The sequence below is a fragment of the Tenrec ecaudatus genome, chromosome 10 (genome assembly GCF_050624435.1).
Source record: "Tenrec ecaudatus isolate mTenEca1 chromosome 10, mTenEca1.hap1, whole genome shotgun sequence".
In the NCBI taxonomy this organism is placed as follows: Eukaryota; Metazoa; Chordata; class Mammalia; order Afrosoricida; family Tenrecidae; genus Tenrec; species Tenrec ecaudatus.
Window position 1 is genome coordinate 117957072 of NC_134539.1, and position 27551 is coordinate 117984622.

The following is a 27551-nucleotide window of genomic DNA, read 5'->3' on the forward strand; positions in this document are numbered from 1 at the left end:
GAGGGCCCGCTCTCCCCTCATGTGTCCTAAGGACAGGAGGTGCACTTTCGCCGTCCTGTTCTAAGGAGCCTTCCATCTGTGCTTCCTCCAAGACAGATGCGTCTGTTCTTCCGGCAGCTCTGGGGTGCTCAGTGCTCTTCACCAACACCATGACTGGAGCACATCCATCCTTCTGCACCCTGCCTTATCCACTGACAGGCGCACCTTACCCTCAAAGAGACACCTCCGCTCTTGAATCCCAGAGCATACCCCAAGTCTCTGCGGGCTTTTATGGTCATCCGGTTCCTTTATGGGTGAAAGTTATGAAAATCTATGGCAAGATAGCTGAAGCTACAAAGTATGTTTATGGCCTCGTTTATTGGAGAAGTCTGGGGCATCTTCAGTGGGCTCGCCAGGCCGGTAGGTCACGCTCGTAAATAGAAGACTGTGTGCTTCTGTTTGCAGGCTCATTCACACACACACACGCCCCCCCCGCACCCCCCCCCAGCGGGCGGTGCATGGTTATGTTCAGCCTCTTCACCGGCCCCATAATTCAAGTGCCTCAGTTCTTTCTGCGGTCTTCCTTAAGCAGTGTCCAACTTTCCCGGGCATGCGTGTCACATGTCGTTGTTAGGTGCTGAGTTGGTTCCGACCTATGTACCATGGACCGGAATACTGCCTTGTCCTTCACCATCCACACAGTTATTCTTCCAGGTGAGCCCATCAAGGCAGCCCGGTGTCAACCCATCTTGTCTGGGGCCTTCCTCGTTCTCACTGCCCCTCTCTACTTTCCCAAGCACGATGTCCTCCTGGGCCGAGGCCTCTCCTGACAGCATGTCCGAAGCACCTGAGCTGAAGCTGCACCATGCATATGAGGCAATGGAGAACACCGTGGCTTGGGTGAGGCTCACCTTGGCCTCCAAGTGACCTTCTTCCTCTCTAAAGAGTTCTCCTGCAACTGATCCTGCCAGGGACGTATGTGACCTGGTTGCTGGACGGCTGCTTCCATGCGCATTGATTATGGACCCAACTAAAATGAAATCCCTGGCCATTTCAGTCTTTCCTCTGGTGGCCGTGGCGTTGTCTGTCGGTCCAGCAGGGAGGGTGGTGGTTTTCTGGACGTTGCCTTGCAGTCCGTACGGAAGGCTGCCGTCTGATTTCCATCAGCAAGTGCGTCAAGTCCCCACAAGGCGAGCAAGCCAGGTTGCATTGTCTGCACATAGAAGGCTGTGACTAAGCCTTCCTCGGATCCTGAGGTGGAGTTCTTTAGACAGCCCATTGGAGCTATTCTTCATGAGAAAGAAACCCACGGCCGGAGAGTCCATTCAGGTCCATCGTGACCCCACAGGATGGGGTAGGGCTGCCTCGCCGTGGTTTCCACCTATCTCCCAGACAGTGGCCAATGGGTTTAAAGCCCGGATCTTTAACCACGGCACCGGCACCGGCACCGGCACTGGCAAGACTCCGCACTCAGGTGAAAGCCTGTATGAAAACCTATTCTAGAGGCTGCCCAGGGCCCCGCCCCCCATCTGGGCCCCTTCCACAGAGCCCCGTGGTCCAAGGAATATGGTTTGGGAACTCCTGAGGGTCTCTCTGCAAAACCAGACTCACTGCCATTGAGTGATACCAGCCCCCCGCGACACGGCAGAGTTGCCCCTGTGGGTTTCTGAGACTTAACTCCGAACGGGAGTAGAAAGTCAGACCAGACCTTCAAACCTTTTGCTTTCCTGGTGCCAGCCACCCTACGCAGTTCTGTCTCTCACTTTCCCCCGTCACATGCCAGCTCATCCAACCACCCACTGGCTCCACCTGCACTGGCCCCAGCCCCCACCTGGCCCCCCGCTGACCAGATCAGGGGGGCTGCATGTCCACTCCAGTGGCTCATCCTCCTGGAACATTCCTTGTGGAGTCACCCGGCTCTTCTGGGAACACCCAGGGAGGGAGCCCTGTGTGCCTGGCCGCACCACTGTGCTTCCCACCTGTTGGCGTGGTAGTTATTTACGGCCCCAGCCACTTGCTCTCCCCATTAGCCGGCAAATTCCTCAAGGGCAGAAACGATCTTCTGGCGCTCGGTCTCCCTGGCAGCGCCCAGCGGGGTTTTGTGCAGAGAGAACGGCTGAATAAATATTTATTTGTAGACTGTGCTCACGGAGCGCCTGTCATACATCCTGAATGCTGTACATGCTAAGGGGCCTGCCCCCTGCCCTCGGTCTCAGAGCAAAGCATGCCACCTGCCAGTTGCCAGGAGGAGAGGGAAGGTCGGACTGCTGGAACCGAGCAGGTCAGAAGTCAGTGCCCAACCCCATCTCGCAAGGAGGGCGAGTCACAGAGTAATTGGCACCTGGGAGAAGCCCAGGATCAGCGACCTATCAGGTGGGCTGCCGGGAACAGCATAGTGGACAGAGGGAACAGCATGTGCCCAGCCCAGAGGGCAGAGCTCGGTCGGACCTTGGAGGGCAAGGCACTGTGGGAACCTGGGCCTGCAGCAGGAATGGAAGCATCTTCCAGGGACCCGACCGAGCCGCACCGAGCTCAAGTGGCTGGGCGATCTCAGCCAGCACTGGCCTCCTCCCTGGAAAGTCAGCTCTCCTCTGTAAAGGTGCCAACAGAAACCATGAGTGGTGCCCAGCAGGGAGGCTCCATGGAGGACAGGGTGGGGGGAGAGGGTGGGCTGGGAACTAGCAAGCACTCTGTAGCCACGGCAGGGAGGATTTTGATACACCCCTTTTGTCGAGGAGGAAATTGGGGCTCAAAGATGAAGTGTCTTGACTCCAAGTCTGTGACTCATCCCCTGAGACCCCCTTCCTGTCCCACAGGCAGGCCCTGCCCTCCCAGGACTCCACCCACCCATGACAAACATGGTCCTGGCCCCACAATCCCCGGTTCCTGGCTACTCCTGCTCAGCGCTAATTATCTCAGCTCTGTGACCACCTGGAGGGGTGGGGAAGGAGGAGGTGGCTAGCTCTGCTCCCAGGCTTTGCCTGGGACTGCGTTCCCTAGCGGTTCACCGCAGGGAGGGCACGGGAGTGTAGGACTTGCAGTTTATGGGACAAGTCAGTCACCCCACTCATTCACCAACAAGAAACGGAGGGCCTCTCACCTCTTACAGGTGACAGGATGCCCACAACCCCAAGCATCTGCCCTCCCAGTGGGTACGCACCCACACTCCTGCCTGGGGATGGACACCAGAGGCTCTGTGCCCCAGCTGCGGCCTCGCCCCTGGGCCAGCACCCTGTTCTGCCTCCCACCTTGGGATCTGGCCCCACGGCCTCCCCTTTCCCACCAGTTGCTGTCCAGTCAGGTCCCTCCCACTCAAGGCAACCCTGAGTGTCAGAGTGGCTGTGTGCTGTGCAGGGTTTTCCATGGCGGATTTTTTTGAAGTAGGGTGGCCAGGCCTTTCTTCCGTGTGACCAAGGACTCCCACTACCAGGGGTGTGAGTTGGTGGGGAGGGAACCGAGCATGTTAACCGGGGGACTTCTTGGGTGCCATGGAGCTGATTTCTGAAGCCATGTGACAGAGCAGGATGGTCTCAGAGGGTTCTGTAGCCAATCATCTGTACTGAAGAAGTGTGCCAGGACTTTCTCCCTTGGAGCCTCTGGCTGGGTTTGAGCCACTAGCCTCCCAGTTAACAATCAAGGGCGTAGGTGGGGGGCCTCTGGGGTATTTCCTCGCTTAGTTGCAGCTGCTGTGCCCCATCGGTTGATTCCGTGGTGGCCCTCTGGGACAGAGCAGGGCTGGCCCTGTGGACTTTAGGGGAGCAGATGGCTGCGTCTAGACTCCCCCAAAGTCCCTGGTGGGCTCGCCCCCTTGACCATCAGTACCTCCAGGGCCCCTCCTTTCCCTCTCTCAACCCCTGTCACAGTGGAGAAGGCAAGCTTCCCGAGACCATTGCCAGAACCTGCAGAGAGCATGCAATGTGGGGGAAGGAGGGGCTTGCCTCCCCCATCACCCTGCTCCCAGCTCTAGCTTAGGAACACCAGGGGATGATGGGTAAGCTTCGTGGTGGGTAAGCCTCACCCCCCACTCCCCAGGAAACGGAGCCAGGGGACAACAGGCTACCCCAGCTATGTTTCCCTGTGCCAGCCTCTTGGCCTCTCCGACCTCCACTGCTGGCATCAACAGGGCTGACACTTCCCCAGCAAGGACAGCTGCCTCTAAATATTACCTGGAGCCCCACTCCTACACCTAGGGACCCTGCCAGGGGCTGTGTGGGCTGGAGGGGACCGAGGTTCCCAGCTCACCCCAGAGCCTCCCCTCCCCTCCCCGAGGCTCAGCTCCAAGCCCACCCCTACCCACCGTGGGCCTGCTGGCTCGCACACACTTTCCTTCTCCGTTGTTTGCGGCTAATTGTTTATTAGGAGATGCAGGCGGCTGCGCCGGTGGGAAGGCTCAGCTTGCTCCGCTATAATTAGGATAATGCACATTAGTCATTTAGTGTAACTCAGAGAGCGGCCCCTCGCTCCACTCCCCCGCCACCGCTTCTCCTGGGGGCACACTGCTCCCAGGCCAGCCATGCACGGGGCTGTGGGGGCCCTCCCACACGGCCACCCCTGCGCCACCACCAGGGCGTGCCCCCACCTGACCCTGGGACTGACTCCTGCACCCGAGGGCCAGAGGGGCTGCCAGCCATCAGCCACCACCCACCAGGTGTGTGTGTGTGTGTGTGTGTGTGTGTGTGTGTGAGATACCTCCCGTTTTCCTCCTGCCCCACCCCTGCCTCTTTTCTGCTTTTCCCTCCCACTCTCTCTTTCTCCCCCCTTTTCACCATCTCTCCCGCAGACTTCCTCGGCCTCACCCCATCACAGTCTGTGGTCTATCCCTCACTCCCTCCCACCGCGAGCTGGAGTCAGAGATGACAAGGTGGACAGGCCCCTGGGCAGTGCAAGGTGCTGGTGCTGCACTATGCAGCTAGAGATTGGTGGCTCAAACCCACAGCACCACAGAAGAAAGGCCTGGCAGTTGGCCTCAGGAAAGATTACATTGTGGGACGCATGCAGTCACCGTGTGTCAACATCCGCTCCATGACAGGGGTTCTTGGGTTTGGCTTAGGACCCCAGAACTGGCTAGGCTTTGGGGCCTGTGAGAAGACCCAGCCCCCACTCTGTTCCTCTGCCCTGCCCTCCCTGTGGCCCTGGCATTGATTTGGCTGAAGCCTAGGCGACACGGGAAGGCCACTGTCTCCAGAGTCCCCTGCCTTGAACAAGCCAGTGTGACTTCACTGTCTCATTCCCCAGAATAGCTAGGGGTCACCCTGAAATCCCCAAATCTGGCCCCAGCAGAGTCATGTATTTGGGGAGCAGGTGGGAACCCTCCACCTCCCATGACCTGAGTTGGGCAAGGGGGAGCAATTCCAATAATACACGGGGTCCTTTTGTCCCTGCCCCCTCACCCCCTGCCAGATCCTAGACCCGGTGACATGTGGGCTTTCCGACCCCTGTTCCTCCACCCCTGAGCCCCCGGCCCAGTCCTCGGCCTACCTACAGGAAACCTCATGCCAGAGCCCATCCCAGCTGGACAGGCAGAGGTCTGGGGCCAAGGAGTCACCCTGCAGTCATCATGGGCAGGGGTGGGGACGGGCTGTTTCTGGGCTGAAGCACCAGGCCTCCTTGTTTGAGCCTCTGGTCAGGGCCTGAGGTCTCACACAGACAGCCCTCGCTGCAATTAAGTGCAGGCTGCCAGGACCACTGTGGCGCCCCCAGGGCACTGGGAAGAGGCAGGACTGCCCCCTAGAACTCTGGCCCCTGGGGACACCCACCTCCTGCCAGCGGCTCTATCTCGAGCTGTACATCCTCCAGGGCTGGGCCCTAAGCCAGGCAACCCCTCTCTCTCTTGCCAGGGCCGGAGGCTCCACAGCCAGGGCCCTTGGAGGCTGGGGGCAAAGGGTGTGAGCCCAGGAAACCTTGTCTTCCCTATGGGCCTTCCTCTGGTGCTAATGCCCTGGGCCTCGCAGGAAGGGACTGACCGGGGACTAGCTGGGTGACAAGAGGCAGGTCTTGGGGAGGACTCGACCCACTGTGGCTGGGCACTCACTTCCCTGGGGCGAGCTCTAGATGGCCAGTCTCCTCTTCAGGGACAGTCCTGCAGCAGCTCCTTGGGTCCTGTATCCACCCGCCCTGGTGCCTCGGGGCTCTGAGGGCAGAGCCAGGGTCCATCTTTCACAGAGCCCATCTTTACCCCCGCTCTCCTCCATCGCTCTGCCGGGGTCTCTCTGATCTGCCCCCTTGTTCCCAGGAGTAGGCAGCCCCTGGCCTGGTGGAGCGCAGGGTTTCAGGCAGAGAGAACAACAGAGGTGGTCAGGTGGGATGTACTGGTAGGGGCAGGAGGACCAGCGTGTGTGTGTGTGTGTGTGTGTGTGTGTGTGTGTTCATGCTCGTACACAATCACAACTTCCCACCACCTCCCCGGTCATTTTCTCGTCGGTGGGTTCATTCCACAGTCCTTAATGGAGCACAGCCCCTGTGCAAAGCCCTGTGTGCTAGGACAGATAGAGCAGCAGGGCTCAGCTCTTAGCAGCAGGCGAGACAGCAGCCAATCAGAACCCCAGAGGGTGAGGGCTGGGGCTCATAGGGAGGGAGGGGCTGTCAGCCATGGGATCTGTGGGCCGTCTTGGCTCTGGCTCAGAGGGCTGTGTGCTCAGACAAAAGCCCCTAAAACAATAGCCCGCTTGTAATGAGGGTTGACTCGGTGCCACGTGATTCGGTGGCAGACTCCCCCTTGGTTTTTGAGGGCTGCGTGCAGAAGGTTCAGTTCCCGGCCATGGCATTGCCTACACAGCCACCCCTCCTATGTCAGCAGAGGACTGAGGGCCACAATGCCGAGCAAAGCTTATAGATGAGGAAGAAAGACTTGGACATCTAGCTTGGAAAATTAGCCCGTGAGAAACCAGTGGCTCACAGTGGTCCGATCCAGTGAGCATAGGGTTCCCATGGGTCCAGGCAGCTCGGTGGCGGCTGACACAGCTCCGTGGCTAGCAGAGTCGAAGCACTTTCCCTCCGTCCTCGCCACTCCTCTGAAATCCTCAAGGCAGCCTGTGGGGGGAGTGCTGTTGGGTATGTTGAGGGGGAGCGAGGCTAAGAAACTTCCCCCAAGTCACAGAGTCAGTCCGTAAGGGGCAGGGTCAGTCAGGCCAGGAACCTGGCTGACCTACCACTTCCAGGGAGGGACCCTGAATCCTATGGCTTCGAGATGGCGCATTCCTAAGCAGATGGCAGGAAATGGCTGGGCCCATCTCCTGGGAGCAGGGGGAGGTGCCCCTCTCCAGCTGATTTAGTCCATTGCTGGGTTCCAGCCCAGCTTGGGCATGGGTGGATGGCGCTATGGGAGGCTGCCTTTCCAAGTGGCATGCCAGAGAATGGGAGCTCTCAGGGGGCGGTGGCTCTTGTGCCCACTGTGAACATGGCCACATGCTAGGTGTTAGTTATGTCCTATGTACTGGACCTTAGTCCAGCCCTATAGACCCACAGGGGCTATAGGGGAAGGGGGATTATAGGGTACAAGCCGTGGAATGAGAGACCCCAAAGAGGCATAAGGAATCCTTTAGGGAGATTGACAAAGGAGACTGAGTGATTGCCAGGACCGTGGAGAACCAGTGACAAGCATCCAGCACGGCCACCATATTGGAGCAGGGCTCCGTTGTTTCCTACTCTACCGGGCAAGAGATTCGGTTGCTATGCAACACACACCCTGACTGTCCTTGTTTACTAGGAGGGAGATGACGTTTCTAGAGGGGTTTGGATTCAAGCCAACATCCCAGTTCACCCACACTTTACAAACTCTGGTCAGTTCCGGTTCTACTTCATCGGCCATGTCTGAACAAATTAGGAAGAGCCCGTTCGAAAACCCTGAACTAAACCGATGTTGGCGGAGGCGCCGCTGTGAATCAGACAGCACACCCGAGGCTGGAGAAAGTCAAGGAAGCACACCCCCTCCTCTCAGGAGAAAAACAACCAGGAGGGAAGGAAAGCGCATGACCGAACCCCTACTCTGTGCCAGGAAGCAGTGCCCTAGTGAGTCATGTCATCTCTGGGAAGTGGGGTCTGTGGAATGCCCCACATCTTAAGACTCTTGCTAACACTGAGAGTCAAGACTCCGAGAGGTCCAGGAACAATGTGCCCAAGGCCACATGCCAGGTTCGAATGTGGGCTTATGGGTGACATGAAAGCTACCACAAGAAAAGCAAATAAACTCGCTGCCCTGCAGAGCCACACAAGATCCTTATTCCTGCCTCTTTCTTGTATCCATTTCTTTTTATAATAATAATTATTATTCTTGGAGCAGCTTCAAACCCTTTCCTTCATTTTTTCATGACATTTATTGTTTCCTTTCTAATTTTACAAGCAATGCGTGTTCATCGCAAATGGATGGAAAATACATAAAAGTATAAAGTAAAAAATAACAGTTCCCTCGTAATTCCCCCCTGCCCCCTGATACCATCATTGGCATGGTGATCATCCCCTCCCTCCCCCGTGTCTACAGTGCTAAACAGAAAATGGGTATCGGGCCCAGAGCCAGTTCAACACCCGGCTGCTTTTGTGAGCATTTTCCCAGCCAAGTTCATTTGTTTAAAAAAGAGGCTTGATTTTGGGTGGCTACGTGTGTCTCCTGTCCCCTTCCCTTGGACATTTAGGTGGCTTCTAATCCTCCCCCAATAAGCAGAGCGTTGCACTGAGCCCCTTTCGCGGTCCATCTTGGAACAGATTCCCCCTTACGCGTCAGGATGGGTTCCCGAAGGCGAGGTTGCAGGGCCGAGGAGCATGAATAGCTTTCAGGGCTTGAAAACAGTTTGAACCTGCTTTCCAGAAAGCTGGCTAGCAGTGTGCGCCCGCCCACCGAGTGTGTGGAACGCCCCACATCTTGAGACCTGTGGCGCTACCCGCCAAGTGTGTGGAGCACCCCACGTCTTGAGACCCTTGCTAACTCTGGGCAAGGTTTAACACTCTCTCCCAAGACCTGGGTTTTTCCCACAGGGGCTGCTGGGTAGTGTTGGCGGGTGCTCCCCAAAGTGCCCTGCTTGCCTGAGCACAGATGCACTTGTGAGCTGGGAAGAGAGGGCTGGAACCCAGGAGCCCTTCCCCCAGCTCCAGGCCCTTTTCAGTGCCCCTGCCTGTCTGCCTCCAGCACAGCTCCTGGACCAGGAGCTCTGCCCCAGAGCCAGGCCCTCCTCACCTCCCCACACTCAGCACACACCACTCCCATTGGGACCCTCCCCTCCTGCATCAGTTGTGGCGCTCAGTATCTGTCATTCTCCCACCTGTTTGTTGATTTGAGAAAGACACGTTTCTCACCATGTGTTCTGGTAGCATAGCAGGTCACTCACTGGGCTGCTGACCACAAGGTCGGCAGTTCAAACCCACTCGGCAGGGCCGTTCTACTCTGTTTTACAGGGCCGCTGTGAGTCGGATTCGACTTGACGGCTGTACGTGTCTGAGTTTTCAGATGTGTGCACTGGTTAAGCATTTGGCTACAATCCTAAAGGTTGCTGGATGGAACCCACCAGCCAATCCACGGAAGAAAGACGTGCCACCTCTGGTGTCTTCAAAGACTGCAGCCTAGGAAACCCTGTGGGGCAATAGGCTAGGCTCTGGTTTACGGGCCTGCCCCAGCCCCCACCTCTCTGATAGCTGTGCTGCTGCCAGCTATTTCACTGGTATTTCAACTGCCAGCAGGACCACCTGTAAAGGACAGGCTCCAGCAGGGCTGCCAGACGGAAACAGACTTGGAAGAAAGGCCTGAGGATTACTTTGGAATATCAGGCCCTGGAAAGCCAGGCGGCTCACAGTAGCACACGAGTACTATCTGAGACCGTGCTGGAAGATGAGTCCCCTGGGCCAGAGGCAGCACTGGACTCCTGTAGACCAATGGCCCTGAGGATGGTGGGGGACAGGCCAGCATGGAGCTCCATCAGTTGGAGCTGACAAAACCACAAGGTGCTCTAACCGCTTGTGTGTGTGGACACCAGCCGTTGGTAACTCTGACCTTGTACCTTGTGGGTCAAGGCCCTGTTCACATCCCCCAACTCTTCTGTGATAGGACAATGCCAGAAATGCTGGGTAAACAGAGTGCCAGGTCTCTACCCTGGACACACACACACACACACACGCATACACACACACAACACCAGAAATTCTGGGTAAACAGAGTACCAGGTCCCTACCCTGGACACACACACACACACACACACACACACACGCACACACACACACACAAAACACCAGAAATGCTGGGTAAACAGAGTACCAGGTCCTTACCCTGGACACACACAGAGAGAGAGAGAGACAGACAGACAGACAGCCCGTCCTGCCTGGGCCCCTGCTGTCACACCCCACTGTGCCCTTCAACCCTCAAAATCACCAAACCTAATGACATTTTTTTCCTGATTTGCAAGTGATTAGTTTTAATTTGGGGACAATTAGAGGTAGACTCCGAAGCATCTGATCTTGATTAGAAGCAGAGAGATGGCCAGAGGGGCCTGTGCCCTAGCCCGGTTCCAAGCGGATTCATTCAAGTATTAAATGAGGGGAGAGAGGCTGGTCTCTGTCCCTGCAGAGAGGGCAGGAGGGTCATCTGGGGGCAGCCAGGGGCCCCTCAGTGCTCCCATATACCCAGAGGGTAGGCATGAGCTCAAGCACACACTGTGTGTCTCCTGGCACAGGGCAGGCCGAGCCAGGTCAGCCCGGGTCTGCCCATCTTGGTCAGAGTGAAAAGGCAAAGCCGTCTGCATAGCTGTCACCCTGGAGCAGACGGTGGCCAGGCGACTGCCCGTGCAGTCCGTGCAGGGACTCACGGGCTCAAGGACAGCATTCAGGGAAGTGACCAGTCAGGCAGGCAATTGATACGTTTGCGTTCTAAACTCACCTCGAGGCCGGGCTCCTGAGTGGGCAGGGCCAGGAAGGCAGGGCGGAACAGAGAGGACAAGGGTCAGTCTAGAAGGATAGGGGGTCCCACCAACCTACACCCCACATGCAAGTCTTCTCGGCACATCTAATGGTGTCCCCAGGACCCCATGAAGCTGCTTTACTGTGTTCCTCTGGGCCCTGGAAGGCTGGGCCCTTGGGGGCGGGAGGTGAAGCATGCTGTGTCCTTAGCACCCCCACCTTGGCTGTGTGCCTGGGTTTGGGGATAGTTAGAGCCCAGGTCGGTCAGGAAGATGCCCTGCTAGGCACAGCCTGGGAGGGGTGGGCAGGCTCCCTCACTGTTCCCCTGACCGGAAGCCGCACAAGCCCCGCCCATCTTGCTCTTGCGGAGGAAGCAGGTGAACACTGGTGCCACTGAGTCATTCCGAGCCCTGTGGACCCGAGGAACAGAGGACCACCCTGTGGGGCTCCAAGGCTGGGCATCTTTATGGAGGACGGAGCAGTGGGTGGGTGCCAACTGGGACCTCCCCGTTGGCAGCCCATGGCTCCTGGAGGGACTGAAGGAGCCAGTCCTCATCTGGGCCAGGAAGGGTCTGGGGAAATGCCTTCCAGAAAAGAGGGAGAGGGTCCTGGGGCTGCATCCATTTGGGAACCTGTGAGGCTGTGCGGCTGCAGGAGGTCCCACAGGGCTCAGCCACAAACAGGGAGACAGTGCTGGTGACAGAGGGTAGGGCCGAGAGCCCGGAGTCTGGGGACAGGGTGGAGAGGTTGAGACAGCAGGGTAGGGCCAGGGTTCCGAAGCAAGTGCCCTAGAACAGGTATGAGCAATATGGTGTATGTATAGCCTGTGTGTGAGAGGGAGTGCGACTGAGTGTGTGTGTGTGTGTGTGTGTGTGTGTGTGTGTGTGTGTGTGTGTGTGACACTCCTGGGTGATTCCGGAGGGCATGAGTAACAGGGGCAGGTTCTGGCTCTCTTTCCCACCCCACCTCACCTCCACAGCCACGCTCCCCACCTTCAACCCGGCCTGCCCTGTTTTCCAGTGTCCACCCAACTCCAGTACTCCGTGCCATCTGGAGCTATACAGGCCAGAGTGCATGTTAGCACAAACGCACACACATGTAACGTGCACACACACTCTTTCATACCGAGGGTCTCCGAAAAGTTGACCCATTTGCTGATATCACTAGTCTCCCCTCCTCTCTCTCTAGCCACACAGATGGCTTCCAGGAGCTCCCCCACACCCTGGGGAAACTGAGGCCCAGAGAGGTCATACAACTCGCTTGAGCCCCCAGAACCAGTTGAGTGGGAGGGCAGAGACATGCCATTTTCTCAGGTCCCCCAGCAGGCAGAGCGTCCTGGGATGGGGGCGGGGGGAGGGGCTGTCTATCACACCGACACCAACATCCACAGCGTTGTGTCCCGATGTCGCCGTCTTTCTGCCTCTCCCCACCCCTACCCTTTCTGGATGTTAGCTGATTTCTTAAGAGAAGTGGTTGCTCCTTTCAGAAACTCTGTTTTCTCATCTGCTGCCGAGAGATCAGACATGCTGAGCCCAGTGCCTGGCTGCCCACTGGCTTAGTGGCTTTCCAGTCTCCCCTACTTGACAGGGAGCTCCTTACCCAGCCACACCCATCCCATCAGGGTTGGACAGCACATTCAGATCATTTCAGTCATTCAACAAAAGCTTCCTGCTGGCCTACTATGTGCTGGTGGCAGAGAGCAGTGACACCACTTGCCTAGAGTGCGTCCTCCGGTTCTCACGGGCAGGAGCAGCAAGCCCTCACAGGGTCGTCACCAACGAGCAGTACTCACAAACTAGGAGGGAGATGCAGAGGGACCCGGGACAGCTTCCCTTCTCAGTGGGATGATCTTGGTGGGTGTGTCTGAGCCAAGGCTGGAGGGAGGAAGGGATGGAGACAGAACCACCTGGGCGCCAAGTGATTAGAGTTCCAGGCAGAGAGGACGGTGAAGGCAAAGGGCCTGTGGCCAGAGGAAGAGCTGCTGGACATAATCAAGGAGCAGCAGCGATGGTTGGAGTGACCCAGCACCTTGGCTTGGCCAGGGTGGCTCTCGCCTCAGGCAGAGGGTGTGTGTTTCTGTGACCCTCCCTGAATGCTGCTGAGCCCGGGGCCCATCTGGTGGCCTCTGCCCACTTTGCCTCCAAGGCGTCCAGATGGTCACCGTGAGGATGGTGAGAGGGGGTGAGAAGAGCTAGGTGCCTCTGGGGGCCCTGCGGATAGATAAACAAGGGAAGGGTCAGTGGTTCTGACCTTCCACAGCCACCCCCCCACCCCCAATCCATGTCCTTCCTGGTTCTGGACAGTGAGCCTTTACAGGTCATTGACCACCTCCTCCCCAGAGAGACAGTGTGGTAGCCCCTCCCAGCCCCACCTCCAGGACTCACAGATCTAGGCATCCACACTCCCACCCTGCAGTATCCAGGGTATGTCCTACCTTGGGTCTCTTAGCATCCTTGTGGGGTAGATAGGGCTGATGTCACCAACTCAGCTTTACCGTGGTTACCAAGGCCCTCTAATGCAGTGGTTCTCAACCTTCCTATTGCCTTGACCCTTTCATACAGTTCTTCATGTTGTGGTGACCCCCCCAACCATGAAATTATCTTCATTGCTACTTTAAAACTGTAATTTTGCTACTGTTATGAATCAGGAGATACCCCCCAAAGTTGGTCGCAACCCACAGGTTGAGAACTGCTGCTCTAATGGGAAGCAGCTAGCGTGAGTCTGGGGCAGAGACCTCAGCCCACCCACCCCACCCACCCACCCAACCCTCTCCCTCTCTGCCTGCTCCCTGCTGATGCTGACAGAACAGGGGGTGGCTGCTGAAAGCTGGGGCAGAGGGGTCCGGGATGGGCAACTCGGAGCTGGGAGAGAGATCCCAGGGAGGGGTCCTGAAACTGGGAGCTGGGGCTGGGCAAAGAGAGGACCCTTCCACCCAACCCTCTGCCTGTCTGGTGCTCCCTGTGTGGCTTACAAAATAGTTGGTGGCTGATGGAAGCTGGCAGCTGGGACTGGGACAGAGGGGTCGGGGTGGGGGGCGAGAATTGGTGTGAAGCAGAAGGGTCTGGGGGAGGGAAGCTGAAGCTGGACCTGGGGCTGGAGCAGAGCAGTCCCAGGGAGGTTCAGAACCCTGTTGTAGTGGCCCCAGATGGTATGCTCAGGCACAGGGTGAGTGTGGGCTTGGTCTACTGATACTTGCTGATTTATCAAGTGTTTCCTCATTAAAACAGCAAGAAAACGTCCTGTGAGGCCGGCCTTCGCATTGGCCTGGGTTTACAGTGAGTGAGCGTGACCAGGGGAGTCAGATCTGGAACTGGATCTCAGCTGTCAATCCCACCTCACCTTCCCATTCCTTGACAGCGGTCAACCGGTTCTGAGATGTGTGTGTCTGAAAGACAGACAGACCGACTGCCAGGAAGGGCAGAGGAGGTGCCCCCAGGGCCATAGCAACGGCCTGAGGGCAGATCTGGGCAGGGGCCTGCTGAAGAGTCCACGGATAGAGTCACTAGATTTGGCCACTCCAGCAGCTAAGAGGAGCGAACAGCCTAAGCAGGAGGGTGGGTGGGGAGAGGCAGCCACCACGCTGCAGGTCCCTGGAACCCTGCACCATCCAGAGGCAGCTGGGGCAGGAACATAGGAATCCCAAGTTCCAACCAGCCCGTGGCCCCTTCCCCCAGCGCATCACGACAATCCCCTGGAGAATGAAGAATGGACATTTTAGAATAGATGTCTGGGGCTGCCGACAGTGGTAGGTTACATCATTCTGTGGACGAGGGCCCTCAGAGATGCCTCACACGGCTGACCTGGGTGGTCAGCCTGCCTCCAGTTTCAGGAGAGAGAAGGCAGCTGCCGGGAGGGTGACCAGGCTGGCAGGCCAGGCGCCAGGACCCACCAGGAATGGGGAACTAGGGTCTTGGCCTAGCGTGGCTAGGGGGCATGTCCTCCTTGAGGGTGTCAGGGACGGATGCACGAGGATGGATGCTATGGGAGTCTGCACATGGGTTTCTTCTGACCACCCTGGGCCTCTGCTCTGTCCCCAGCCTCCAGTCGATCCCACCCGGCCAGCCCCAGCCCGCCGGCGCCGCAGGCCAGCCCGGTCCTGCCGGTCAGCTACCGCCTGTCACACACGAGGCTGGCCTTCTTCCTGCGGGAGGCCCGCCCGCCGCCGCCGACGCCCACGGCCGCCAACGGCTCGCTGCAGCGCTCGGAGCCCTTCGTGGTGTTCCAGACCAAGGAGCTGCCCGTCCTCAATGTCTCCCTGGGGCCCTTCAGCACCAGCCAGGTGGTGGCGCGGGAGCTGCTTCAGCCGTCCAGCACGCTGGACATCCCCGAGCGCCTGACGGTGAACTGGAAGGTCCGCGCCTTCATCGTGCGCGCCCGCGTGCCCGCCTCGCAGCCCGTGGCCCAGGTCCTCTTCTACGTGGCTGGCCGCGACTGGGATGACTTCGGAGTCACCGAGCGGCTGCCCTGCGTCCGTCTGCACGCCTTCCGGGACGCCCGGGAAGTCAAGAGCTCCTGCCGCCTCAGCGGGGGGCTGGCCACCTGCCTGGTGCGGGCCGAGCTGCCCCTGGCCTGGTTTGGGCCCCCCGCCCCGCCGGGGCCCCCCACCGCACGCCGCAAGTCCCCGGATGGACTGGAGCCCGAGGGGGCCGGGGAGAGCCAGCAAGCGGAGCTCTATTACACGCTCCACGCCCCAGACGCCTCGGGGGGCTGCGGGGGCACGCGGCGGGGAGCTGGGCTTGGGGCGGGTGCGCGGGCGGAGAGCCCCACCCAGCACCCCCTGCTGAGAATCGGGAGCATCAGCCTGTACCGGCCACCGCCCCGGAGGGTCCTGCAGGAGCACCGGCTGGACAGCAACCTGGTGATCCGCCTGCCGGACCGACCCCTCAAGCCGGGGGAGGTGCTTAGTATCTTCCTCTACCTAGCCCCCAACTCCTCCGCGGCCTCCAGCCCCAGCGTGGAGCATTTCACACTCAGGTAGGGAGGAATGGCCACATGGGCACCAAGATCGGGCCAGTCTTCAGCCTAGCCTTTCCATTTAGCCCTCGAGCCAGTGCAGGGGGACACCTTGCTGACGCGAACCTCAGGGTGTAGCAGCCCTGTCTAAGGCAGTGGTTCTCAACTTGTGGGTCGTGATCCCTTCGAGGGGTCAAACACCCCTTTCAATGGGCACGGGGCTGAGTGTGTGGCTGCTCCTGGGCCCCAGCAGACCAAAAGCACCCAAGCTCATGGCCATGCAGCCTATGCCAACCCATAGTGACCCGATAGGGCAGGGGAGAACTGCCCCTGTGGGTTTCCAAGACCATAACCCTATTGTAGTAGAACGCCTCGTCTTTCTCCCTCAGAGCGGCCGGTAGTTTCAAACTTCGGACCTTGCAGTTAGCAGACAACTCGTAACCCCTAGGTTGCCAGGGCTCCTTTGGCTGTTATAGCTCAGTTATAACACAGGAAAGAGGTGTTGGCTCATGAGGGGCTTTCTGGGAATGGGACGGCTGGGGGGAGGGGAGGATAGTTCACACACAATGAGCTCTCTGCCCCTGAGCTGTACAAGCAGAAGCTAGTCAGGCTCATCGGGGATGTGGTAGAGGCGCTGGCTGTCTCCCCTGAGGGGCAGAGCTCCACTCAAACATGGAGTCTGGGATGTAGGGACACAAGGTCTACCTGCTTCCCCCTCTGCCCAGCCTAGGGGTGGGGCCAGGCAAGCCCTAGCTCAATGCTCTATCCCTTCTCCCTACCCCTTTGTCCCCAGGGTGAAGGCAAAGAAGGGCGTGACCCTTCTAGGCACCAAGTCACGGAGTGGCCAGTGGCACGTGACCTCCGAGCTGCTGACCGGGGCCAAGCACTCCACAGCCACGGTGGATGTGGCTTGGGCCCAGGGTACCCCCCTGCCCCCTAGGTGAGCCAGGGCTGGTCTCTCTGGGAAGGGTGGCTGTCCTTGAAGGAGGAGGCTGGGGCTTGCTTTATGGGCACTCTAGTCCAGGCCCCGGTGAGGGGTGGGGGGATGTCCTTCAGAAGGGCACTTCAGGCGGACTGGAGAAACCCAGCTATCCCAGCTGCCTGGGGTAGGGTGAAGGCCCCGCTGGTGGCTCCCAGGCCTTCATCCTGGTTGTCCCTCTTTCCCCACACCTGCAGGGAGGGCCAGGTCCCCCTGGAGATCCTGCAGCTGGACTTTGAGATGGAGAACTTCACTAGCCAGTCGGTCAAGCGCAGGATCATGTGGCACATTGACTACCGCGGCCAGGGTGCCCTGACTGACCTGGAGCGGGCGGTCACCGAGTTGACGGTCATCCAGAGGGACGTGCAAGCCATCCTGCCCCTGGCCATGGTGAGCAGCAGGGCCCGGGCCAGGGGCGCGCACGTGTGTGAATGTGACTCCCATGTGCACAGGAGCAGGGGCCCAGGGCCGGTCTGTCCTGGCAGCTGGCAGCCTGTGAGCTGCTGGGCGTGGGACAGTCGCTCTGGGGGCCACTCAGGGGCTGTGGCTGTGCAGTTGGGTCTTGGAAGAAGGGCTTTGCACAGAGACAAGGAGGAGGAGTGTGCCCAGCCAGGGGGGGTCATGTGGTGAGCTGCTGTTTAAAAGAGCAGGGGGGGCAGCACTTGAGGGCGGTTGGGGGGAGGCTGGTGCTGCTGTCTGGGGCCAGGCCAGGGATACTATGAATGACAATGTGACCATGGAACCAGCTCATGGCCCTGCAAACATGTGGGTGCTCCTTTGAGAGTCCTAAAGAGCGTGGCGGATTTGGGGGAGGTGCCGTGAGAACCTGGGAAGGGAAGTCCAGGTGAGCAGCCCGTCTGAGCAGGAGCGGGAGACCAAAGAGGCACAAAGTGAGGTTGTCCACCTTGGGAGGGGCCGCCCAGAGCGGGGACCCTTGGCTAGCACACAGACGTGAGCAGCTGGCCCCGCCCCAGCCCAAGCCCTCCTTCCTGCAGGACACAGAGATCATCAACACAGCCATCCTGACCGGGCGCACAGTGGCCATCCCTGTCAAGGTCATCGCCATCGAGGTGACCGGCCTCGTCCTAGACGTCTCTGCCCTGGTGGAATGCGAGTCTGACAACGAGGACATCATCAAGGTGGGCTTCCCGGAGGCAGTGCCCTTGGGGAAGAAAGACCCTCACCACCAGGGCGAGTGGAACCTGAGCCCAGAGGGGAAGTCACATTCCAGGGAGGTGCCCTTGGGAGGGGCAAATGGGAGAAAAGTAGCTGTGGGTGTCCCTGTCCAAGCTGAGTGGGGTGAGGGGGAGCCATGAGCACCGTTCCCGCCCATCCTGGAGGGCTTCCTATAGGAAGAGGGAAGAGGCTGCTGGGCAGAACCGAGGGGAGACAGCAGTGTGAACAGATTCTCTCGACCAGCTGCTGTGGAGTCCAGTCTGACTCATGGCAACCCCTTCTATGTTGGAGTGGAGCTGTGCTCCCTGGATTCTCAGGGGCTCATCTTTCAGAGGTGACTCCCAGACCTCTCTTCCGAGGGGCCTCAGGGAACCACCAACCTATGGCTAGCAAGGGGCGACTGACTCCGTGAAGGAGATCAAGCTTAGGGAGGAAGTGGGTGGTCCAGGCCAGGAGTGGAGGTGTGTAAAGAGGGGCACGCCTTGCAGTCTGTACCCCCACCCCCCCGTGGGCCTCCTCGGTCAGCCTCCCTAGGAGCGCCTCCAGAGTTCCCCCTTCCTGGGCTTTGGTCAAAGATCAGAGGTGAGCTGGGTCAGTGGGAAACCTGAGGCTGTCCCACCCTGGTACCCACAGCATGGATAAGCTGTTAGCTGTGCCAGTCTTCCGATACCAAATGATCAGAGCAGGGTCCCTGTCTCCTGTCGCTGTCAATAATTCAGCCTGCTCACGGGGCTCCCTTTCCATCCAGGCTGGCAGAGCACAAGGTCACCTCACCCCTCCCTGGTCCAGGAACAGAGCCCTCCAAGGGGGCCAGAGGGGGCTCAATACCCCCCCTTTCCCCTCCTGCAGAACAGGATCCCAGCTCGGTTCCAAGGGCATCTCCCTGCATGGGGCCTGGCCCAGGGGTCTACAGCACCCCTCCCTCTGCTGCCAGGACTCCCTGTCCCAGCCTCACAGGAGGCCAGAGCAGAGTCACAATGGCTCTGACACCAATGGGAATTCAGGGGCAGTGGAGGTGGAATATGCCCCCATCCGCAGGGAGATGCGCTCTAATGCTTTATGGCGGCTGCCAGCATTCTGGATGGAATGAGCCAGCCTTCAGATGGAATTCTCTGCCTTCCGAAGCAGGAAATGAGCACTTCTGGCAAGGCTGTTGTCCCTGTTTCCCTCCACCCACCCCTCTTAGATGCTTCGGGGAGCCTAGCGGATGTGGGGCAGGCTAGGGGCCCAGCAACATGAATGAGTGAGCCTCCCAGATCCCACCCCTCCCCCTGGAGCCTCACGTGCAGGCACACAATCATTCCAGTGTTCGAGGTGTGTGTGGTGGGGGGGCACCTGATAGGCACACCCATCTCCATTTGCTCTCAAGTACTGGCAGAGCCACCTGTGAGTGGGCACAGATGTCCGCCAAGATGTGCTGGAAGGTATATGTCCATCCAGGGTACCTGTAGGGAGGCAGGTTGGTATCCACGTGGTTCCGGTGGGCATGCCAGGGGTGGCGGCCATCATTGTCCCTGAGGACAACTGATGTTTACCCAGCCCCAGTGTCTCCTCTCCAGCCTGTCACCTCACAAGAGTCATGAAGCAGCTGCTCCTCCCCACTCCCTCCGCCTCACCCCTTCCCTGTCCAGTGAGCCCACTCAGGGAACGCTACTCCCCTGTGCCAGAGGAGAGTGTCTGGGCCGGTGGACGGTGGCCACTGAGAGCTTGTCTTTGGAGGCAGAGTAGAGTGGGGGACACCTGAGGAAGGAAGGATCTTCTCCCTCTGCTTTGGACACGGAAAGGCCCTGCCCTGCACATGGGAAAACTCACGGACCTTCTCCCCCCCCCCTCCAGGTGTCCAGCAGCTGCGACTATGTGTTTGTGAGCGGGAAGGAATCTCGAGGGTCCATGAACGCCAGGGTCACATTCCGCTATGACATCCTCCGGGCGCCCCTGGAGATGACGGTCTGGGTTCCCAAGCTGCCCCTGCACATCGAGCTCTCCGACGCCCGCCTCAGCCAAGTGAAGGGCTGGAGGGTACCTGTCCTTCCTGACCGGAGGTACAGCCCCTCCACACTGGGCGACACAGCCTGTGGTGCACAGGACCCTAGCTAGACACAGCCAAGCAAGTCAAGCTGACAGTAAAAACACTGAGCAGCTACTATGTGCTGGGTCCTGGTGGGTGTCTGGGACATGGAAGAGGGTGCATCTAGTATCTGATCCAGCCGTGCTCTTGGTCCAAATATGCCCTGGAGCATGCTGGGACTCAAGGAGCACTCAGGATATCGAGAGGCTCAAAGGGGAAGACCTCTCTGTCCTCCTGGAGAAATCAAGGCAGACTTCCTGGAAGAGGCAACTCTTGAGCTCTCTCTTAAAACCAGGTGCCATGAAGTCAGCAACTCGGGGCGCCCCCATGTGTGTTACAGCAGAACCGTGGCCCCTAGAGAATTTTCAACGGCTGGTTCGTAAAACTTTTCTATTGTGACTTAGGTGAGATCAGATAATCATTTTTGTCCTCCACAGCCTACCAATGTCCCAGTGGCTGGTCCTGTTGCCATCACTTCCCACTTCCCTTTTGCTGGACATTATCTTCCTCTGTCCACCCTCTAGCCAGTCCCTCTCCTTTCTTCTACTCCCATCCCTGGTCATCCTCAAAGTTTCTATCGTTCGGTGTGAAAGTCTTTTCTTGTTTGTCTGTTTTGTAATCACCGTGGTCTCGGGCAGTGGTTTTCCTTTCGTGGTTGGCTAATTTCACCCGGCTTCATGTCCTCCGGTTCTGTCCACGTTGAGGCGTTTCCCAGAGCCGCCATCATATCCATCAGTGCCGCGGAGTCTCCCGTCGTGTGTCTGTCCCAAAGTGGGCATTCAGGTCCGTCCATCGTCTGTTCTGTTGTGACTATCGTGTCATGTGTTCATCGTGTGCCATGACAAACATGAGCCTGCATGTGCTATGGCTCTTATCTCCCGGGGAGCTCTACCAAGTAGAGGGATGGCTGGCTGGTGTGGGATTTCTGTCCCAGTGCTGTACCGTTTCCCAGGCTTCACCACGCCCTCCCAGGACAGCATGGGCCCTTTGCTGGGGTGGGTTCTAATTTTGCTATCAATGCTGGGGTGAGATGACATCTCAGTTTAACCTGCATCTCTCGATGGCTGGTGGTGGCGAGCACGTCTCCCTCTGTCTGTTGGCCACGTGGGGGTCTTGGGTGGACTGTCTGTCTGTGTCTTCTGCTCGGCTTTTGATTGGCTGATTGGTCTTCTGGTTGAGGTGGTCTAGTTTTTGACGGGTTGTAAAGATTCGTCCCTTGTCCGGTGTACCGCTGCTGACACTATTTTCCCGGCCTGTTGGGTTCTCGGTTGACTATTTGGTGAATTCCGTTGCTGCAAGTATGTGTCTTCTTTTCGGATGTCCTAGTCTTCTGCTCTCTACTCTGTGTGTTCTTCGCTATGCTTGATAGTGTGTTTATGCCCTATATTAAGGCTCCCAAGTTTGCCCCAGGAGAAAGACCGGGCTTTCTACTCCCATAAACAATTACCGTCTCAGAACCCCACAGGGGCGGTTCTCCCCTGTCCTATAGGGCCACTGTAAGCTGCCATCGACCTGTTGGCAGTCAGTGAATGAGTAAAGTTTGCCCTTGCTTTTTATTGATGTTCTTTAGAGTTCCAGGGCTTACATTCCGGTCTCTAATCCATCTTAAGTTCATTTATGTGGAGTGCGAGTCCTGTTTCATTCTTCTACAAATGGAAAACTCATTTTGCAACCAATATTTGTGGAAGACACTATCTCTTCCCCATTTAACACGTTCTGGGCTTTGGTTAAAAACCAGGTGCTTGTGAGCGGCTGGACTTCTTTCTGCGTTCTCTAGTCTGTTGCATCGGTCTGTGCTGGTTGGGTGGTACCAGGACCAGGCTGCCTGGCCTGCTGCAGCTGTGGGCTCAGTTTTGAGGTTGGGGAGGGAGCAGCCTCCCAGTAGGTTCTTAATTCTTCAGCGATGCTTTGCTTATCCTGGGCCTCTTTCCTTCCCAATGGAAAGAGTGACAGTCCTTTCTTCTGAGGCACCTCAGGGTGGACCAGAACCTCCAACCTTTGGGTTATCAGCTGAGTGTGTGCACATGTGCATCACCCAAGGACTCCTTGAATCTTAAAAGGGTTAGTTGAAAAAAGCTGACTGGGGAGACAAGAGAAAGAGTCATCAGACCTACAGGACATACATGCCAACACAGACTCACACATGTGTGCCCCGGCCTAGGCTCCTCCATGAATGCTTAACTCCAGGCGCACAGCAATTCACACTCAGGTTTTCTTGCTGGGATCTCCTCGGTCAAGTCCAGGGCCCAGGCCGGCTGTGGGGCAGAGAGTGGCACAGTGGGAGAGAGGCACCGCCCAGAAGAGAGGACAGGAAAGGGAGGAGGCAAGAGAAGCAGACAGTCAAGGGAGCCTTGGGCTCTGATCCCTTCAGCAGAGATTGCAGCAGCAGGGTAGGGCAGACCAGGGCCTTTCAAACCATTGGGATTGCCCGGAAAACCAGCCTCTGTGTAAAGGCACTTTCCCATCCTGTTGCTCGCGTGCTGCTTTGAGTAATGGCCAGGTCGGGCACTCTGAAGCTAGGGAACCTGGATTCTCATCCTGACTGCTGCGTACCAGCTGTATCCCCGGGGCTACTTGCATAGCCTCTCTGCGCTTCATTTTTCTCATCCATAAAACAGGCACAAAGCACCCGCTGCAAACATAGGAAGGCTGCGAGAATCAAGTGAGTGGACCCAGGGAGGGGTCCTCTGTGTGACTGGAGGGTCTGATTTGTTCTCCTCCTGAAGCATGAACGGAGGCTGGCTAGCCACCGCCTGCCTTTCTCCTTAGAGCACCCTCCTGACTGAGAGTCTCCCGATCCATCTGATAGGTGCAGAACCTCCCGTGCCAAGTCCTGGTCCCTTTTTGCTCGCGAGTTCTCCTTTCAACTTCTCGCTTTCCTTTTTAATTTTACCGTAAGCAGCAAGGAGAAACCTCCATCAGCATCTTCAACCCTCTGCTTGGAAACCACCATAGATAAAGATCCAAGCCATTGCCTTTATGCTCCGCTCTCTGCACACCCATAGCGCCGGACTCCACGAAGCTTCATGGCACTCAACTAGCAAGGCCTGCCTCCCCTCCAGTGTAGACCTTAGGACAGTATGGCGTGCTGTATCTGACAGTATAGACACCAACGATGGCCGGGCTTGGGGGACATGCAGCAGAGGCAGGAGATGGACCAGGGAGGGCCCAGAATGGGACTCCTGGAAGAGGCTTGTTGTTTGCAGAGCTTCTGGTTAGGGGGAGCTGGGGAGGAGCCAGCAGGGCCAGGGTGCAGGGAACAGTCAGGCCAGTCTGAGCCAGGGTCAGAAGCCTTGCCTTCAGCCTGGCCAGCCCTGACCCCCGCCTCCCCGCCCAGGTCAGCCCGAGAGAGCGAGGATGAGGAGGAGGAGGAAGAAGAGCGGCGGCAAAGCGCAAGCCGGGGCTGCACCCTGCAGTACCAGCACGCCACCCTGCAGGTCTTCACCCAGTTTCACACGGCATCATCAGAGGGCACAGACCAGGTGGTCACCATGCTAGGCCCCGACTGGCTGGTGGAGGTCACTGACCTGGTCAGTGAGTTCATGCGGGTGGGTGACCCCCGAGTGGCACACATGGTGGACAGCAGCACGCTGGCGGGCCTGGAGCCAGGCACCACCCCCTTCAAGGTAAGAGGCTCTGCCCGGCACCAAGGGCAGTGGCCAGGGTCTTGTTTACCTGTGGGCAGAGAACACAGGTGTTCCTATGAGGGGCCCCACCTAGCCAGCCTCTGGAAGCACCCCCATGCTGCACAAAACACACTTTCCTCCCACCAACCCCTCCCCCTCCAAGGTCAGGCAGGCTCTTTGTGCTCATTGCTGCCAAGGAGCCCCCCCCAAAGCCTGGAAGAGCTCAGTGGGGGTGACTCACACAGAACCCTCCCCAACAGCAGGTGTGGACAGCAGAGGGGGGCGAGAAGGTGAGAGGGACCTCAAAAACATATGCACCAGGAAGAGGCATCCTGGGACGATAGAACTGACCACTGGGAATCGGGGTAAAGCCGTGACCCCTGGCTGGGCTCTGCCAGCAGGGACACTGTGTTTGTGAAAGAACGGAGCCAACATGAAACATGGGTGTTTCTGGTTAAACAAACAAGCAACCTGGCACCACCAGGCTTGCAGTCCACCGGGCAATGATCGGCTGCAGCCAGCCAGCATTTGCATGACCTTGACAGAAGAACCCAGGTGGTATGGTGGTCATACACTTGTTTGTGATCCACGAGGTCAGTAGTTTGAAGCTGTCAGCCGCTCCATGGAAGGAAAAAACAGGGCTTACTCCCATAAGGTTGCTATGAGTCAGCATTGACTCAGTGGCAGTGAGTTCTGGTCCAACACTGACCACATTCTCCCCCCTGCCACAGTCCCCACTACTCCCTTTTGTCTCCCTGACATTGAGGCTAAATGGCAATTGGTATCTACCCTCGCAGGGGGCTGGTGTTTGCCTCAAGATCTGCCCACTGGCCCACCCTGGCTCCTGTGGGCCCCTGGCCCCTGTTCAGCCTCTGGACCCCAGTTCCTGGTTGCAGACTGAAAGCAAGTCCAAGAGCCTTGCCTCCCAGTGTGCCCCCACTCCTCTGGGTCCCCTCCAGCAGTTCTGAGATTCTGAGTGGGCGTCTGGAAGGTGCTGCCTCTCCTGGCTCACTCTGACCCTGTCCCACGCTGCCTCAGGTGGTGTCCCCACTGACAGAAGCTGTGCTCGGGGAGACACTGCTGACCGTGACAGAGGAGAAGGTCAGCATCACACAGCTGCAGGCCCAGGTGGTGGCCAGCCTGGCCCTCTCCCTGCGGCCCAGTCCAGGGAGCAGCCACACTATCCTGGCTACCACGGCTGCCCAGCAGACCCTCAGCTTCCTTAAGCAGGTAACCGGCTTCTCAGCCTGTCAGCCCGGAGTCTGAGGTATAGCAGCACACCGCGGGGCTCTTTGCTGTGACCACCTCCTTCCCCCCAAATTAGGGCCTTAGGTAACAGGCAGTCCATCTCCTCCCTATGCCTGGACCCCTGCCCTGCCCTGCCCCCTGCCCACACCATCTGCTCAGGCTGGCTGGCTTGCTGCTCTTGGCCACCCTCAGGTGTTCCTAATGAGGAGGGCTCCCTCCCCAAATCTGAGAGGGTGCCACCTCTGACCCCACCCACCAGAATTAGGAGCCCCAACTGCAGACCCCACAGACAAACCAGGACCCTGGCTACAGCGCTGGAGACTGAGATGGGGTCACAAGCCAAGCAGTCTCTGCCCCTGCCTTGCTCTGTGGCCAAGCCCAATCACGTCCCTCGGACCCCTGCCTTCTCATCTCAGGGACAGCAACTCTCAGCAGGGTCTCAGCGGCACCGGAGCTGGGGGAAGCGCTGATTGCATGGAGATGTACCGCTGCTCTGCAGAAGAGGCTCCTCCCGAAGCAAGCCTCACCTGCTTCTCTTAAGAGGGAGAGGGATGTGGGCAGGAGGGGCTGGGGGCAGTAGAAGGCTCCCAGGGGCTCTGCCCACCAAAGGGCATTTCCTGAGCACTTGCCACATTTGGCCATGGCCCAGGACGGGGGAGGGGGGGTCAGAGGGTGGGAGGAGTGGGGGTGGGGGGCTGGGATCCCACAGGGAAGGACCAGGATCAGCTCTGACTGCTGCCCTGCTTCCTTCCCCAGGAAGCCCTCCTGAGCCTCTGGCTCTCCTACAGCGATGGCACCACGGCCCCGCTCTCCCTCTACAGCCACCGGGACTACGAGCTGCTGGTGAGCAGCCTGGACGAGCACGTGGCCACGGTGACCCAGGACCGCGCCTTCCCGCTGGTGGTGGCCCAGGCCGAGGGTGCCGGCGAACTCCTCCGCGCCGAACTCACCATTGCGGAGAGCTGCCAGAAAACCAAACGCAAAAGCGTGCTGGCCACCACGCCGGTGGGGCTGCGGGTACACTTTGGGAGGGACGAGGAGGACCCCACCTACGACTACGCGGGCCCCAGCCAGCCAGGGCCTGGCGGGGGCGAGGACGAGGCCCGGGGAGCCGGGCGGCGCGGTACCGGGGGACCCCCGGTAGAGGGCCCGGGCAGGGCTACGGCCAGCCCGGCGATCCCGCCCACGGAGGACTTCCTGCCGCTGCCCACCGGCTTCCTGCAGATGCCCCGGGGGCTGACAGACCTGGAGATCGGCATGTACGCGCTGCTGGGCGTCTTCTGCCTTGCCATCCTCGTCTTTCTCATCAACTGCATCGTCTTCGTGCTGCGCTACCGGCACAAGCGCATCCCACCCGAGGGCCAGACCAGCATGGACCACTCACACCACTGGGTGTTTCTGGGCAACGGGCAGCCGCTACGGGTGCAGGGCGAGCTCTCGCCGCCGCCCGGCAACCCGCTGGAGACGGTGCCCGCCTGCTGCCACGGTGACCACCACAGCAGCGGCAGCTCGCAGACCAGCGTGCAGAGCCAGGTGCACGGGCGCGGCGACGGCTCCTCGGGCGGCTCGGCCCGGGACCAGGCCGAGGACCCCGCCAGCTCGCCCACGTCCAAGCGCAAGCGGGTCAAGTTTACCACCTTCACCACGCTGCCCTCGGAGGAGCTGGCCTATGACTCGGTGCCCGCCGGCGAAGACGACGACGAGGACGACGAGGACCCGCGCTGGGGCTGCCCCGACGTGGCCAGCACGGCGCGGCCAGCCCCGCCCCCGGACTTGCACAATTACATGCGCAGAATCAAAGAGATCGCGTAGACGCGCTGCTGCCGGGGTGACTGGGGACCCCGTCCACGCGAGGGCTGCTCAAAAGGAAGCCAGCCTGGACCTGCGGCGACGGCCGGCTGCATTTGGTTTTATTTTATACTGGGGTGGGGGGGACGTCTAGGCTTTGGTCCTTCCACCTCACCCCCATAGCCCTCCCCCGCCCTGCAGGTGGAGGCGTCTCCCTCCAGGGTTTGCAGGAAGCCCTGCACTGTGCCACCCTTTCCAAACCTCCCCCTGTCCTAGGCAGCCCTCCTGCCCCATGCAGAGGCCTGGAGACCCAAGCTTGGGACGAGGTGGACCTACACTGTGCCCCCGCCCCTGCCTCCCAGGTCCCCAGTCTTCCCCCTTGCTGGGGGAGCTGGGGGTCTTGTATCACAGGCTGCACAAAGACTTTTGAAACCAATATTCAGGGATTTCTGTCCTGCAGGGCGGGGAGGCGGTGGCTGCCTGCCCTGCCAAGGATCTTACTGTGGACAAAGGATGTGGGGAGATGGGTGGGGGGCAAGTTGTAGCATCTGCTGGCTTCCCGGGCCCACTCCCTTCCATGCCCCTGGCAGCTGACTGCAGAGGGCTCTGAGGACCAGCTGGACACCTTCCTGCGTGCTAAGGACTCGGCTGCTTCAAGGGCAGGAGGCAAGGTCCCAGCTGGAAGGAATCCTGGGTCCTTCCCCGGTGTAGCTACGCCCCAGAGCCCCAGGTCTGGACAGACCCAAAGAGGCCAAGGCGCCTCCTGCCGACCTCATAGCAAGGTTGACACCAAGCCTCTGCTCTGCTGACCACTCCTGCCCTTTGCAAAACAGGAGCTGGTGAAAGGGGACAAGAGACC

The 27551-nt window shown here is 58.9% G+C and overlaps 1 protein-coding gene across 1 annotated transcript; it reads left to right on the forward strand.

Moving 5' to 3' along the window:
- The first annotated feature begins 813 nt into the window (after positions 1–813).
- TMEM132E (transmembrane protein 132E) lies at positions 814–26716 on the forward strand. The gene is made up of 10 exons (XM_075559621.1): positions 814–879; positions 1372–1453; positions 14892–15828; positions 16601–16747; positions 16984–17176; positions 17782–17925; positions 19799–20004; positions 23368–23656; positions 24695–24886; positions 25661–26716. The coding sequence occupies exons 1-10, from the start codon at positions 814–816 to the stop codon at positions 26714–26716; spliced, it is 3312 nt and encodes a 1103-aa protein (XP_075415736.1).
- Positions 26717–27551: the final 835 nt, after the last annotated feature.